Raw genomic sequence first — 13,863 nt, 5'->3', positions numbered from 1 at the left:
CGTCTTCCTGGTCCTGGAATCCAGGTGATACCAAAGATTCTGTGGCTCTCAAGATGTTGCTGGACTTCAACTCCCATGAGCCCCAACCAGCCTGGAGAATGTTCAGCGACTGATGGGAGTTGTAAGTCAGAGGTGGGAGCTGTTGTGGGTTTCCCATCCCTGGTGCAGGGTCAGTGCAGTACATGGCTGCTTAAATCTCTAGTTCCTCAGCAGTGGTCATGATCGACCAGTCTGACTAAGTTGCTTTGCCAAGCAAGCCCTCAATAACTTTACCAAAGGTTTCCTTGTTGCAGACTCAGGAAGAAAGTGTCATAATTTCCCCTAACACCTGCTGCAAACATTCTAGCTGCACACCCCCAGACGTTTCTACACATTACTCAATGGAAAGCCTTATTCTAAGACATCATGCAGGCACCATTTCTTACATTTTAAGGTGGGATACAAGACAGACAGACAGACAAGACTCGCCTGCCCAGGGGAGATAATACCACACTGTCAGACTTTACCCAAAGATGATCTGACTGATTTTCTTTTTTATCTGAATCTTTCTTTCTTCAATAGAACTCAGTGAGATTTATGTTGAGGTCCCAGTCAGTCTCCCATCCAGGCCCTAATGAGAGCCAGGCCTACTTAGCTTCAGCAAGGCTGTTGCATCAGATGCCTTCAGATTTTAGGTCTAGTTGAAACTGGCATTTGGGATTGTGTTTGTGCAATCTGCCATGGGATTATAGACTGCCCAGTCATCATGCCAATTGTGCAGGTCACTCTCTAAAGCTTTAGCCAAGTGACCTGCAAAACTGGAATGCGGATTGGATCACAGGGCAGAAAGGCCTTTCTTAAGCAGATGGGGCTCAGTGTCTTTGAAAGCAAGTTATATAGGATGATATGCCACTAAGAGCACATTTATGTAAATTTGGTGGTGCTTTCAAATCTTAGAAAGTTGAGAACTGCTGCTGACCCGCTGACCACAAGAATTCATCAACTTAAGAATGGATAAAAACATTGGGAGGATGCTTTGGAAACTCCTGCTACAATAAATCAAATTGGATAATTGCAGTGATTCTTTCTGACTACAAATACTTTGAATTAGTTAACTGCAAGATGAAGAAAACCTAAACCAACAAACAATAAAAACCCTAATACAATAAACAATAAATCCCACGAGAACACTTTCCTCCCTGAAACATACTCAAGTTGAACCCTTACCTTGCTAAGCATCTGTTGATGCCCATAGGCATTTGAAAAAATGGTAAAAGGGGTTCCCAGGTATCAGGAAAGTGCAATATCATGGGGCACTCTGTGTACCACTTTGCCACCTGAACACTCTCTTAAAAATCTGCTCATCTCTGGGTTCTGTCTTTTTATAAATGTATGAGCTAAGCAGCAGCAGGGCAGGGCATTGAAACAACTTGAAGAAAACAGGGAACATTCTTCACCTTCAACAAAGGTGAGGAGCCCTTGACCACAAACTTGACATGAGCCAACAGTGTGACGCGGCAGCTAAAAAAGCCAATGCAATTCTGGGCTGCATCAATAGGAGTATAGCATCTAGATCAAGGGAAGTAATAGTGCCACTGTATTCTGCTCTGGTCAGACCTCACCTGGAGTACTGTGTCCAGTTCTGGGCACCACAATTCAAGAAGGACACTGACAAACTGGAACGTGTCCAGAGGAGGGCAACCAAAATGGTTAAAGGCCTGGAAACGATGCCTTATGAGGAACGGCTAAGGGAGCTGGGCATGTTTAGCCTGGAGAAGAGGAGGTTAAGGGGTGATATGATAGCCATGTTCAAATACATAAAAGGATGTCACATAGAGGAGGGAGAAAGGTTGTTTTCTGCTGCTCCAGAGAAGCGGACACGGAGCAATGGATCCAAACTACAAGAAAGAAGATTCCACCTAAACATTAGGAAGAACTTCCTGACAGTAAGAGCTGTTCGACAGTGGAATTTGCTGCCAAGGAGTGTGGTGGAGTCTCCTACTTTGGAGGTCTTTAAGCAGAGGCTTGACAACCATATGTCAGGAGTGCTCTGATGGTGTTTCCTGCTTGGCAGGGGGTTGGACTCGATGGCCCTTGTGGTCTATTCCAACTCTATGATTCTATGATTCTATAGAGGGCTGTGTTCCTTTGGGGGTCAGCTGGGGGAGGGTGTTGAATGCTAGTGGTGGCAGAACCAAAGAGAGCAGTGGATGAAGCTAGATACAAAGTGTGTGCATAGGGACCACTCATTTTCTCTTTCTATCACCCCTTCTCATCCCCTGCCTGATGGGCAACCAGGGAGAGGCAGATCACTCTTGCCCGTGGTCTGCAGTGTCCCTTTCTTCTCCTTCTTTCATTTGTCTCCCTCTGTCTCTGCTTTCTCCCCTGGTTCTTCCTCCTCCAAACCTCCTCTTTCTTCCAACTTTCCCCACCAGAATGACATTAGACCAAGGGCTCCATGAGATGAGACGGAGGGCAACATGCCTAAGGCTGGTTTGGTTGCAGGTTGCCCACCCACTGCCTAAAAGCAAACATCCATCATGATGCAAGGGCCTGTAAAGATTCTAGTCTTAAATCTCTCATCTGCTACATGATGGTGGTCTCAGAATTGGATTTTGGGGCAAATGACCAGAGCCCTACTCAGCAAAATGAGCAAGAGGGCTACAAAATGCAACATGACTAAACCTAAGATCTAAGAGGTGTGTCCGTGTATAAGGTTAGTAAGCCTAAAATTATCTAACTATGCTACTGGTGTCACTTCCACAATGTTGCTCTAAATAGGAAATAGTCTTGGTGTCCCTGTACAAAATGAAGACCACCTGGATTTTAGAGTCTGTTCAAAAGGTTAGAACATTCCTCTCTGCAAGCTTTGGAACATATTGATTGCTTCATGTAACATAACTGGGTAACATAATCACAAGGGAGGTTAAATGCAGCTCAAAGAGCCATTGTGCAGCTGGGTTCATGATACAGCTCAAAAGATATTCGGATACATTTGTAGAAGCTAAATCCCCATGGCATGTATAAAAAGAGCTGCAATCTCCAGGCTTTAGCATCCTTCTTTGTGGAATATTGACACCAGCCAGCGACAGCTAAGCAAGATCAAATCCCACTGAAATCCATACAATTCAAAAGGGTCAGTGGATGTAGGAGAAATGCTGCATCTATTGCTGCATAATGTGGTCAGAAAGGGTGGTGGTGTTACCAGTTGCATTTGTAGCTTAAGAGGAGCATCAACAAGAGGATACATGGGACAGAGGAATGGAGGACCATTGGCAAAGACTGAATCCAGAATACATACAAAATGCAAAAGTGTAGTTTGCAAATATTGTTGATAGGTTGAGAATATGATTAAGAAAAGAGCTGTCTCTTGCAACTGGTTTCTATATGGAGATAGTGCATCAAAGAGTTTTGCACAGATCACATGGTGCTGAATTGTAGAATTGGCCAAAAATACTCCTGTTCCAGGTTTACAAGCCTTGTCTATTGTGGCCTACAGAGAGGCCAGAATGAGAACTCAGGAGAGCAAGAAAGATGTGCACCTCTCAACTTGCATCAGTATTAGCCTCAAGATGGTTTCATAGAATCATAGAATCATAGAATCATAGAGTTGGAAGATAGTTGTTGTAAGAGTTGTTGTAAGATAGGAATGATTTCCTCTTTCTCAAAGTTCTGCAAGGGACATAGCAATTGCAGTGTAGGGAGGGTGTAGGGGAATTGGTCTTTTGCCGTGTCAGACAGATGAGGGCATTTAGACAACTTCTTTAAAGCCACTAAAATGGCGATAGGCTGGGGCACTTTGACGTCTAAGTTAGCCACCCGTCCAAAGCCATAAGTATATTAGAAAAAACTGCATCCTTAATAGCTGTTTTAGCTGAGTTTAAACTTGCACACTGATAAAGGATTGTCGACAAGTGATTGGGAACAGATTAACAAAATACTTGACACACAGCAAAGTATATAAAAAAAAACCCTCACAAAATAAAATCCTGCACTCGCTTATGGAGGCAAATAAATACATTTCTCATCTTAGCTGTGATGTTTCATGAGCAATCAATATTTATAACCTAATCAAAATCTCCCATATTGCGAATTAAACACAGTGTCATTTTCAGATGGGGCCAGTGCCATCACACGCGAGGCCTTGCAAAGCTTCTCCAAGAGAAACGGCAATCAGGGCGCCAGTTCTTCTTGCAGCATTTGACAAAAGAGTTTCCACTTGAGGGGCTCATCTTTAATCATTACAAAAGCACAGAAGTTTAATCCATTTTTGATGTAAGTGCTAATAGCTCTGTGTCCTTGAAGTTCAAAGTGGTCTTCGTGCATGTCACTAATTAGCCAAGCAAGCAGCCAGTCTGCTCCCTCTCATGCTTCTAATTAGATCCTTAACAACAAACAAATGTCGACCTTTCAAATGCTGTGCTACATTTTTCTCTCTTTTTGTTACATCGTTTTGGAGGGCAGAAGATAACCATCCCCTCGGAAAAGCTTGCACCATATTTTGACATCTTGTCCAGATTATTATTATTTTTGAGTGAGTTTGGGGTGGGGAGAGAGAAGACAACAATCATAGAGGCTGGGGATTCCAAGGCAACCTGTCAAAATAGTTGACCGTGCCAATCAACTGGTCAGCCATTTTGTTTCTTGGAATAGAAGGAAGAAGTCAATGTCTGACAGAAACTTCAACCACTGGTTACCTGTTCCCCTTTTGAGCTGTTTGTTTCCCTTTTTTGTTTTTCATTTTTAGTTTTTTTGCCATTCGCCAGCATGACGATTGATGCCACTGTATCATAAAGCATTTTGCTGTGTAGCTTCTTCACCTACAGCAATGGAAGCTGGTGATTTGCTGGTCATATTCTTATCATGGTGAATTTTTATTGCTAAAATAGCTACTCATGAAGCCACAATATATAGCATGTGCTCCTTATCTCACACCTGCATTCAAGAGCAGTCTGGACTCCAAAGAGCTCGTCCAATGAATGAAGAGGAGAAAGGAATATTCAGAATACTTATCTTTTGAATGTCTTATCTGATCGTGAGTCACTGAAAACAGTGGGCAGAACAAAGAGGTTACATGATCTTTAACACAAGTTGATAAAGTCAGGAATGAGCTGGTGATGGCATGCAGTGGAATACAGCACGGTAAAAAGTGTGAAGTGGATTTCTGGAAGAAGGTGCCAGGTGAGGCCCAAGGTGCTTCCAAGGAATATCTCCCCAATCAGTGCCTTCACTGGGTTAAAAGGCAGCAGAATAAAGCTAAGCTGATGTGCTCTAGACCAGTGTTTCCCAACCTTTTTTGGGCAAAGGCACACTTGTTTGATGAAAAAAATCTTGAGGCACACCACCATTACAGCCCCGTGACGTCAGCGTGCAGCGTCACGCCGGGAGGGACGCACGAAAGTGTAAGTTTCAATTTTTTTCCCTCCCCCTTGCCGGGGAACCTCCAAGCTTTGGGGGTGGGGGGGAGGAGGCAGCAAAGCGAGGCAGGAAGGAGAGCGCGGCTTGGCTGGGTGAGCTTTGGCAGGGAATGAGAGCCGCGAGGCGGGCGCTGCGGACGGAGGCGCTGCCCGCCGAGCTCGCAGGCAGCCAGGCAGGCAGACGGCGAGAGCCCCGCGCTGGGCGGCCTCTCCTCGCCGCCGCCGCCCCGCCTCTCGCCGCCCGACTCACCCGCCTCCCTCCAGGCAACATCTCGCGGCACACCAGGCAACATCTCGCGGCACACTAGTGTGCCGCGGAACAGTGGTTGGGAAACACTGCTCTAGACCTTCACATGGTTGATTACTGCTGCCAGGTATCTGTTTGCCATTACTCTATATATAATCCCTCATCTGAAACCCAACTACCTCATCTTTCTTTGCCTGCTTTGCTTGCTGTGTTGAGGAAAAATATGGGCCCTCCAAGGTAAGTGTCTATCTTAGTTTCACTAAGAGTAGGGCTGCCATATGTCCGGACATAGCCAGAGTTTGACCCTTGTAAACAGTGCCTGGGAGGAAATTGCTGTAATGTCCGGGAAAATCCAGACATATGGCAACCCACACCCTAAGTGTAGATTTCGGTGAATTTCCTTAAAAATAGCTCAAGTTTTCTTTTTTGTGATTTTGCTCAACAACTTTTGTGTCCGGATTTTTACTTTTTGAAATATGGCAGCCCTAACTAAGAGAGGCTCTGGACATTCACCATGATGAAATTTTGGAACCTGCAACACAGAGGATGTTCTTTACGCTCCAGTGCGAAGTCACAAGGATGGTGGAGAGAGAACAGAGGAGCAGAGTCTGAGGAAACTGCTGAAAGGGTGGCTGAGGGCAGGTTGCTGCCTTTTCTTATATACTGCTATGTAAAATGCCCTTCATGGCAACAGTGCTTTCTATATTCTATATTTCCCAGGACTGAAATACCTCAAGGGCCACCTGTCTCCATATGAACTAACTCTGAAAACTTCATATATCTGCTGTCCAGCTCTATTCAGAAGCCCAGCGGCCATTCCATTATAAGCGATACAACAACTCAACCTGGGTCAATATAGAATAATTTCCAAATCATTTGCCTTTTTTATCCGAAGGAATGGAATAATCTCTCTTACTTTTTCACTCTCGTTTTAGCAATGAGTCTTTTACTGCTACCTTTTTACCACTGGTGGCCAGATTTGCATTAATTGTTTACCACAGCCTGGACAGGCCTTTTATTAATATTAATGAGTGACTGGGAAGAAAGGGACCCTTTATTTTTAGCCTACTCTAATTGTGTAGTAATTATTCATCTACAAAACAAATGAGCCGAACTCCATTGCTATGGCAACTGAAACTCTGGCCTCCCACTGTAACACATTAATAGGCTATTGTTCCTGTTAATTTTAAATTGAGGCCTTTTGTGCAGCTACAGATATGAAAAAGAGGCAAATTAAAATAAAACCGGGACTTAACCTCACATTTAAGTCAGAATGGTCATTGTCCAGGCATGCTTTTAAGAGAAAAGTCACTTGTTGAAATGCACTGTGTGCCACTAGGTATTATTTATTAGGGGTATTTAGATATACTGCTTTTCAGCAAAAAGTTCTAAAAAGGGTTTACATAGAAAAACAGGGCAACAACTTGAAAATAGTATTTTTTTAAAAAGATCCTGAAGTTTCCCCAATATTTTTATGGTTGGGATGCGGGTGGCGCTGTAGTCTAAACCAATGAGCCTAGGACTTGCCGATCAGAAGGGCGGCAGTTCGAATCCCCACGATGGGGTGAGCTTCCATTGTTCGGGCTCTGCTCCTGCCAACCTAGCAGTTCGAAAGCATGTCAAAGTGCAAGTAGATAAATAGGTGCCACTCTGGTGGGAAGGTGTTTCTGTGTGCTGCTCTGGTTTCGCCAGAAGCGGCTTAGTCATGCTGGCCGCATGACCCAGAAAAACTGTCTGCGGACAAACGTTGGCCCCCTTCGCCAGTAAAGCGAGATGAGCGCCGAAAACCCCAGAGTCGTTCGCAACTGGACTTAACTGTCAGGGGTCCTTTACCTTTGATAGGGTGCTACTCTTTGGGATGCGGGTGGCACTGTGGGTAAAACCTCAGTGCCTAGGACTTGCTGATCGTATGGTCGGCGGTTCGAATCCCCGCGGCGGGGTGAGCTCCCATCTTTCGGACCCAGCTCCTGCCCACCTAGCAGTTCAAAAGCACCCCTAAGTGCAGTAGATAAATAGCGGCCGCTTTATAGAGGGAAGGTAAACGGCGTTTCCGTGCGCTGCGCTGGTGCTGGCTCGTCAGAGCAGCTTCATCACGCTGGCCACGTGACCCGGAAGTGTCTCCGGACAGCGCTGGCCCCCGGCCTCTTAAGTGAGATGGGCGCACAACCCTAGAGTCAGACACAACTGGCCCGTATGGGCAGGGGTACCTTTACCTTTTACCTTTACTCTTTGCTGTGGACAATAAATAAAACCTGAATGTATGAAGGCATTGTTTGGACCCAGGAACTATCAATGGTCCTGGAAGAAATAAGCAGAACAATGACAAATGATGACTCTGCATCGGAAGTGGAGGGGAGATTATTTGTGGCTCTAATATATAGCTCTTGCATTGCTGAGCTAATATGAAAAATAGCAGGAAAAAGGTGAGCTCGCACTCATATTCACATGGGCAACGTTTATGCACAGAGGATTGCGTTCTGCAAAGAAAAGGCATGTTAAACTAATAACTGCATGCAAAACTGTTGGGATGTGCAAGGAGTCTTCCAATCTTCATCTTTATTATAGTATCTCTATGAGGTAAGGCATCCCTATTCTTATCCTAAGGAAACTGAGACTGAGAGACAGCAGTTTGCCATCTCACAAACCTAGTTATTTGTATCTGACACTCTCTCAGAAAGATTCAGGGCAGCTGTGCTGTGGTTCCCTAGTGGTTTCCAATCTATAAAGTGTGGCCTGCTAAGTTTTAACTTGCATGAGTTCAAACATTACCTTAGTTGATCCCCCAATGTCCTGAGGGATTTGAACCCAAGTCTTTTGAGGTATGGATCCAACACTTGGTCTACCCTGGCTCTCCATCATTGTGCTTCTGCCTATATCTGAAGAAGTGCCTGAATAGCTTTTAGATTGCCAGAGCCCTCCTGGGACTATTATAATGGAAAATGGATAATGATTGCAGGAAAGAGAAAGAGAAGACCTCACTCTTCAGCTTTGTTCCATCAGGGAAAAATTGAGTTACATGAAGTGCCTGTTTCAGGGCTTGCCAAGAGTAGAGTAAAATTCATTCATGGAGCGAAAGAACCTTTTAGAGCCCCCTTTCCTCTGAACACATGATTAGTCTGTTTGGATCGCAGGAGTGAAGTGAGGCACCCTGCAAGTCAGAGCGGGTTCCGTGGAAGAGTGTTTGCCCATTGAAAATAATTCCACTGATTGAGAAGACCATTAAAAGTTAGTGACTACATTCATTACAGATTAACTTATACCGTACTTAAGCCTGCTCTCCTGAGCTGGTCACTAATTGCGCTGGAGATGATTTATCAAGTGCCCTGGATTTTCTATTACAAAATAAGTGATTAAAAGCTAATACATTTTACCCACAATAGAATCAAGTAAAATTACTGCAGCCAGAGTCAGAACTTGGCCGCAGCATTCACAGAACTCCTCAGTGTACAGGAGGGTTAGTGCTTCCCTAAGAAAGAATGCTCTGCCCTTGAACGAAGAAAATAAATGGATGGGGTGCAGGTGGATATCCCAGAACAGGCTCACAGGTATCCAACTTATATCATGGTAGGGGTTTTCCTCCAGTGAGCTGAATGGAAGTCATTCTGCTTTAAGTTCTTTTTGAAAAATAATGCAGGAAAGCATTACTTGAAGGAAAGGAATTGTCGTATAACAGGGAGGGGCAAACCAGTGTTACTAGAATTCTCTCTCTCACTCTACCTACTTAAGGGAACCTTCAGGGGCCTAATGATTGCACGTGCTGCAATTTATTTTTCTCTACTGATGTGTCACCCAGGCTCACAATGCCTTGCTGCAACCCTTTTAAAAAGAGGGTTGATTGGCTGATTGAGGAATGGGATCCATGGACGGTTTCCCTGAAGCATTTAAAGAATTCTCAAACAAGCAGCAATCCTCAATGAAGTTAGCCAAAGCAAACTCCCCATGACACTTTTTCAAGCACAGAATATAGAAAGGTGCCTTACGCCAACACATTGGCCTATGTAGTTCAGGACTATATATGCTGATTGGTAGAGGTTCTCCATGGTTTCAGACTGAGGGGGAGCATCTTTTCCCAGTCCTACCTGGGATTTAACCTGGGACCTTCTGCATCCAAAGTATGTGTTCTACTAAAGAGCCACATTGCACTTTGAGCAAGAGAGGAGTCCCAGTGACAAAGCATCAAGGTAACAAGTGAGTTTGACAGCAGGGCGAGAACACCAGGGCAGCAAAATGTCTCACCTTTTTATCTATCAAAGCACAATTTTTCAAGTAAACAAATTCAATATGTAGCAACAGCAGGCATGCAGGCAGAAAGCCAGCAGGGGTTTGAGAGCTTTCCAGCGTACTACATAAAGAGCCACATCAGGGCCGGACTGACTGGAGTCAGATAGTTGCCTTGAGTGGTAGAAGCCCAAGAGGCAGCACCCAAAGCAGCAGAAAAGCAGCACTGGCAGCTGGCAAGATCTCAGCAGGTAGCTCTTGGACAGCATGAGATCTCCTAAGATTTCGGCAAGACCTTGCCAGAAGCCAGCGCTCTGTGGGTTGCCACCATGCCACACAAGTAAGGAAGGCTTGCAGGGCAGCGCATTCCCATTATGCCTCAAGTGGAGAAATGGGATGTGCCACCTGAGTCGCATGCATGACTCTCTGCGGGACATGTAAAGAAGAGGCTGTGTGCAGGCTGAGCTGAGGAGTCTCAATGTCTGGATCAGACCATGGCATCAGGGAGAGGGCTTTGGGTTTCTTAGGCACTGGGGAATGTTTAGGGACAAGCCAGGCCAGGATGAAAAGGATCGTCTCCATTTGAACCAGATAGCTGGCACTTAAAAGTTAGCAGACCAGCTTTTAAATGTGGGGAAATTGACAGGAGCTGAGGACCGTCCAGTCTGGGGTGAACCATGCCTAAGGAACCAGGATAATCTTTTTTTTCCTGGTGGTCCAAAAGGGGACAAGTAGAACTAGGCAATGGAAGTGCAGGGGGACACAAAAGCCATTCAAATATGTCAAAGTGCTGTGAGTTATATATGCTAGTTCAAGTGCTTGCTTTTAAAGGAGAGCATAGATACAGTGGTGGAATGAAGGAAACCAATGGACACAGTTATCTCTGGATACAACCTACTATGGGAAGCACAAGGCAGGCAAGGGCGTACTAGGTTGTAGTGTCATTCTTTACATTAAAAGACCCTTTCTAAGCCTTAGCTTAATATTTGGTCTACTGGATAACCCTCCTGCTCTGAACTTATGGACAAATCATTGCAGTCTCATTCTGCTGGCTAGGCAAATAGAAGCATTTATAGGACTAGGCAAATAGAAGGATTTATAGATGCATCTCCTTTTTACCACACTATAGAGTGAAAATTAGTAGGTGCATTAAGATGCATTAAGATTTTCTCTTTCTATTGCATCAGCTGTCTAGGGCTCCAGAAGTAATTATTGGGTCTTTCAGAGGAGAAAGACATTCGAAAACCACTTGCTATCCCCTAGGTGGTGCTTGTTAACATTCTGACTACATGACTTGGATTAAATGTTATACACTTTTTAGACAGTAATATATATACATTTAAGCATCTAGGGCTTGCTTCAAGGTCTATCCCTTGGACTGTGAAGAAAACACAAGTGGCTATTCAAACTGTTCCAACATGTTGCTACAAATTTCCCCATCATCATTCTGTGTACACAAACCAACTGTTGCTCCCATCTTTTTTCTTTTTTTATTACTGCAATTTGCAAACGAGAGAGGTGCTTAATGACAAGACTAAATATTTGAAAGTACTGGAATTAAGTGTACGACGTGGATTGCTACTTCCCATGCAATTTTCCGCTTTGCTAACTTTTAGATACGTTACCCATCTAATTTTCCTGCACCACACATTTAACAGTGGGCCCCATTCCTTGTAGTAGATTTGCTGTTTAAGAGACAAGTTATATTATCATACCTCAAGTGTGTAAGATTTACAACTATACTGGCGCAATAAGGGAAGTGGAACACCTTCAATCAATGAAGGGTATGTACTTGTCATCTGGGTCAACAACATGTGGAGGGGCGTATGTTTTACGATCTGTTAGAACAATATTCTTAACTGCACAATGAAACAATATTTAGCGTATCTTATTTCTTCCAGTAACATATGCTGAGTTAACTGCTTGGATTTAACCGTCTACACTGAGCATGCTCGGTAAATTGAACACACTCCAAACCAGCAGTGCATCTTCAGGCAAGATGTCGAACTGGGTGGGAGGGGAACGGTGATGTACGCAATCTACTCTCAGCAGGATATGTGCTGACAAAACAGTAGCAGCCACAAACCAAATGTAATGTGGCATTCAGGACTTGAATTACCAGCTGCCAACCCTACCCACTGCTGCTCATTTGGAAAACAATTTTGAGAAGCTGAGTACAGAAAACTAGGTGCAAAAAAGAAAGAAAGAAAGAAATGCAGGGAGGGAGAAGAAGCAAAAGACGATTTTGCTGGTTTGATGAGGAAGATGATGAGACTTGCCTTGGGACACCTAATATTGACTGTTCATGAAATGTTCAGTAGTGCTTGAGGGGAGGAAAAACCAAAACATTATCCTAAAACTTGGCAATGTGGGAATGAATACAAACAGTGGCAAGTTTGTGGCGTAGCCAAATTTGCACTTTAGGATCTAAAACCAATTCCCTTGTGCCTCTGCATACTCTGACGGTTAGTCATTGTACATACTCTCCATAACTTAGGTCTCCAATGGACGGCTTTCCTGCTCTGCCGGCCTGGTTTAAGGCCTCCAAAAAGGATTCGGAGCGCTAATGCAGAATATTAAGAAGGTTAATGTTCTGTAGGAAGCCTTGAGTGTACAATGCTTGCTGAAATTAAACTTGGCCTCAAATCATAAAGCACTTACATATGAGTAACTCCCATTGGCTTAAGTGGGAACTACTCACAAGTAAGTGTATTTAGAATTAAAAGAAGGGTCACTTTTTTTCTTTTACAACGGTCAATTGACTACCCCCCGCCAGACCACCAAGGGCCCTTGCAGAATAATAAAATGTCCTGATTGAATTTGGTAGGCCCAAGTTTGGGAGATAATGATCACTGTACTATGCATCCAGGTGTTCAGCATTGCTCTACACAGGTTGACCTACACTTCCAATCAAACTGCGGCTACACTGCAACTGCCATGCTCTTTCGAGCCGACAAGAACCTATAATATCAACTCAACAATGCATGTTCTACAACTACGTCTACTGCTACCGGTTACAACTACGACAAGTGCATGCATTTAGTTCAGTCCCACAGATACATAACACTCTAAGAACAGGCAAGGGGAGATGTGAGATGTTTCACGAACAACAAGTGTTTTGTTTTATTAAGTAAGGGAAAGTAATTTTTAAAAAAACCAAAAGAGAGAAAGTGTACTAAAATAAACAAAAATATATATTTTTAAAAAGAGAGAGAAAGAGAGAGAGAGAGAGACATTTTTCAAGAGTTGGATATGAGTCGTTTCTTAAACCGTTTCATCTGAACAAGCAAAAAAAACATGCAACCAGCTGCTACTAACAAGAAGCTGGACACAGAGAGAGGATTAATAGGTGTGGACAAACCTTCCTGCTGAGCGTGCTCAGAAGAGTGTTTGAGAGGAGTGCACGTCCCAGTGTAAGAGAGGCCGGAAAGAATGCCTCAGAGACACCCTCTCTCACAGCAGCCCCAACCAAGCAAGAGAGAAAACAACAAGAACATAACTGCTCACACTCACCATCAAGGTCAGTAGCTCATGTTATGAGATTGGTTATAGCTGGCAAGTATAAAGGACAGTAGGGAACTGGTGAACTCAGGATTTCAGAAGTAGGAGCAGGACTCTGGCCAAGGTGGAGGGGAGCAAGAAGGAACTCTGGCGGATCTTTCTGTTCGGGGGTTTTACCACTTGGTTCTTAGTGCAGTCACTCACAAGTGGTCAAGCAAGTAGACTTTGGTGCCTCCCCACGGCCAAGCAACAGAATCACTGGCCATCTCATTTTCCAGCCACGAGGGAAGAAACTAAAGCCACAGAACTATCTGGCTCATGCATTTTAATTGCCAAATTTTATATTCCTTTAAAAAACAAAGCAAAACCCTGAATTAACCCCGCTCCCCAACTTCACCTTTGTGAAATGAAGAAGCAAACAGCATTTTCAGGAAAGGGTGAAATCGGCTCAGTGTACTATTAACAGGGTAGAAGAATGGACATGGTGGTCTTCCACCATCT

General features: G+C 44.1%; 1 protein-coding gene across 37 annotated transcripts in view; it reads right to left on the bottom strand.

Moving 5' to 3' along the window:
- The window catches only part of MSI2 (musashi RNA binding protein 2), a 430,429-nt gene that overhangs the window by 30,211 nt on the left and 386,355 nt on the right, over nt 1–13,863 (bottom strand). The window contains exons 14-15 of one of the 37 annotated variants that reach the window (XM_081173068.1): nt 13,019–13,036; nt 7,710–12,424 (exon numbers count right to left, since the gene is read on the bottom strand). The exons of 35 other annotated variants lie outside the window; for them this stretch is intronic. In XM_081173068.1, coding sequence (XP_081029194.1) covers nt 12,282–12,424; nt 13,019–13,036 — 161 coding nt within the window. In that variant the 3' untranslated portion in view covers nt 7,710–12,281. Of the gene's footprint in view, nt 1–7,709; nt 13,037–13,863 lie in introns of those variants that run through there. One more of the 37 variants, XM_081173075.1, reaches the window with a different exon arrangement.

Source organism: Podarcis bocagei (assembly GCF_964188305.1).
Source record: "Podarcis bocagei genome assembly, chromosome: 15".
In the NCBI taxonomy this organism is placed as follows: Eukaryota; Metazoa; Chordata; class Lepidosauria; order Squamata; family Lacertidae; genus Podarcis; species Podarcis bocagei.
Note: the sequence above shows the minus strand (reverse complement) of the source record. Positions and strands in the feature narration are given on the sequence as shown.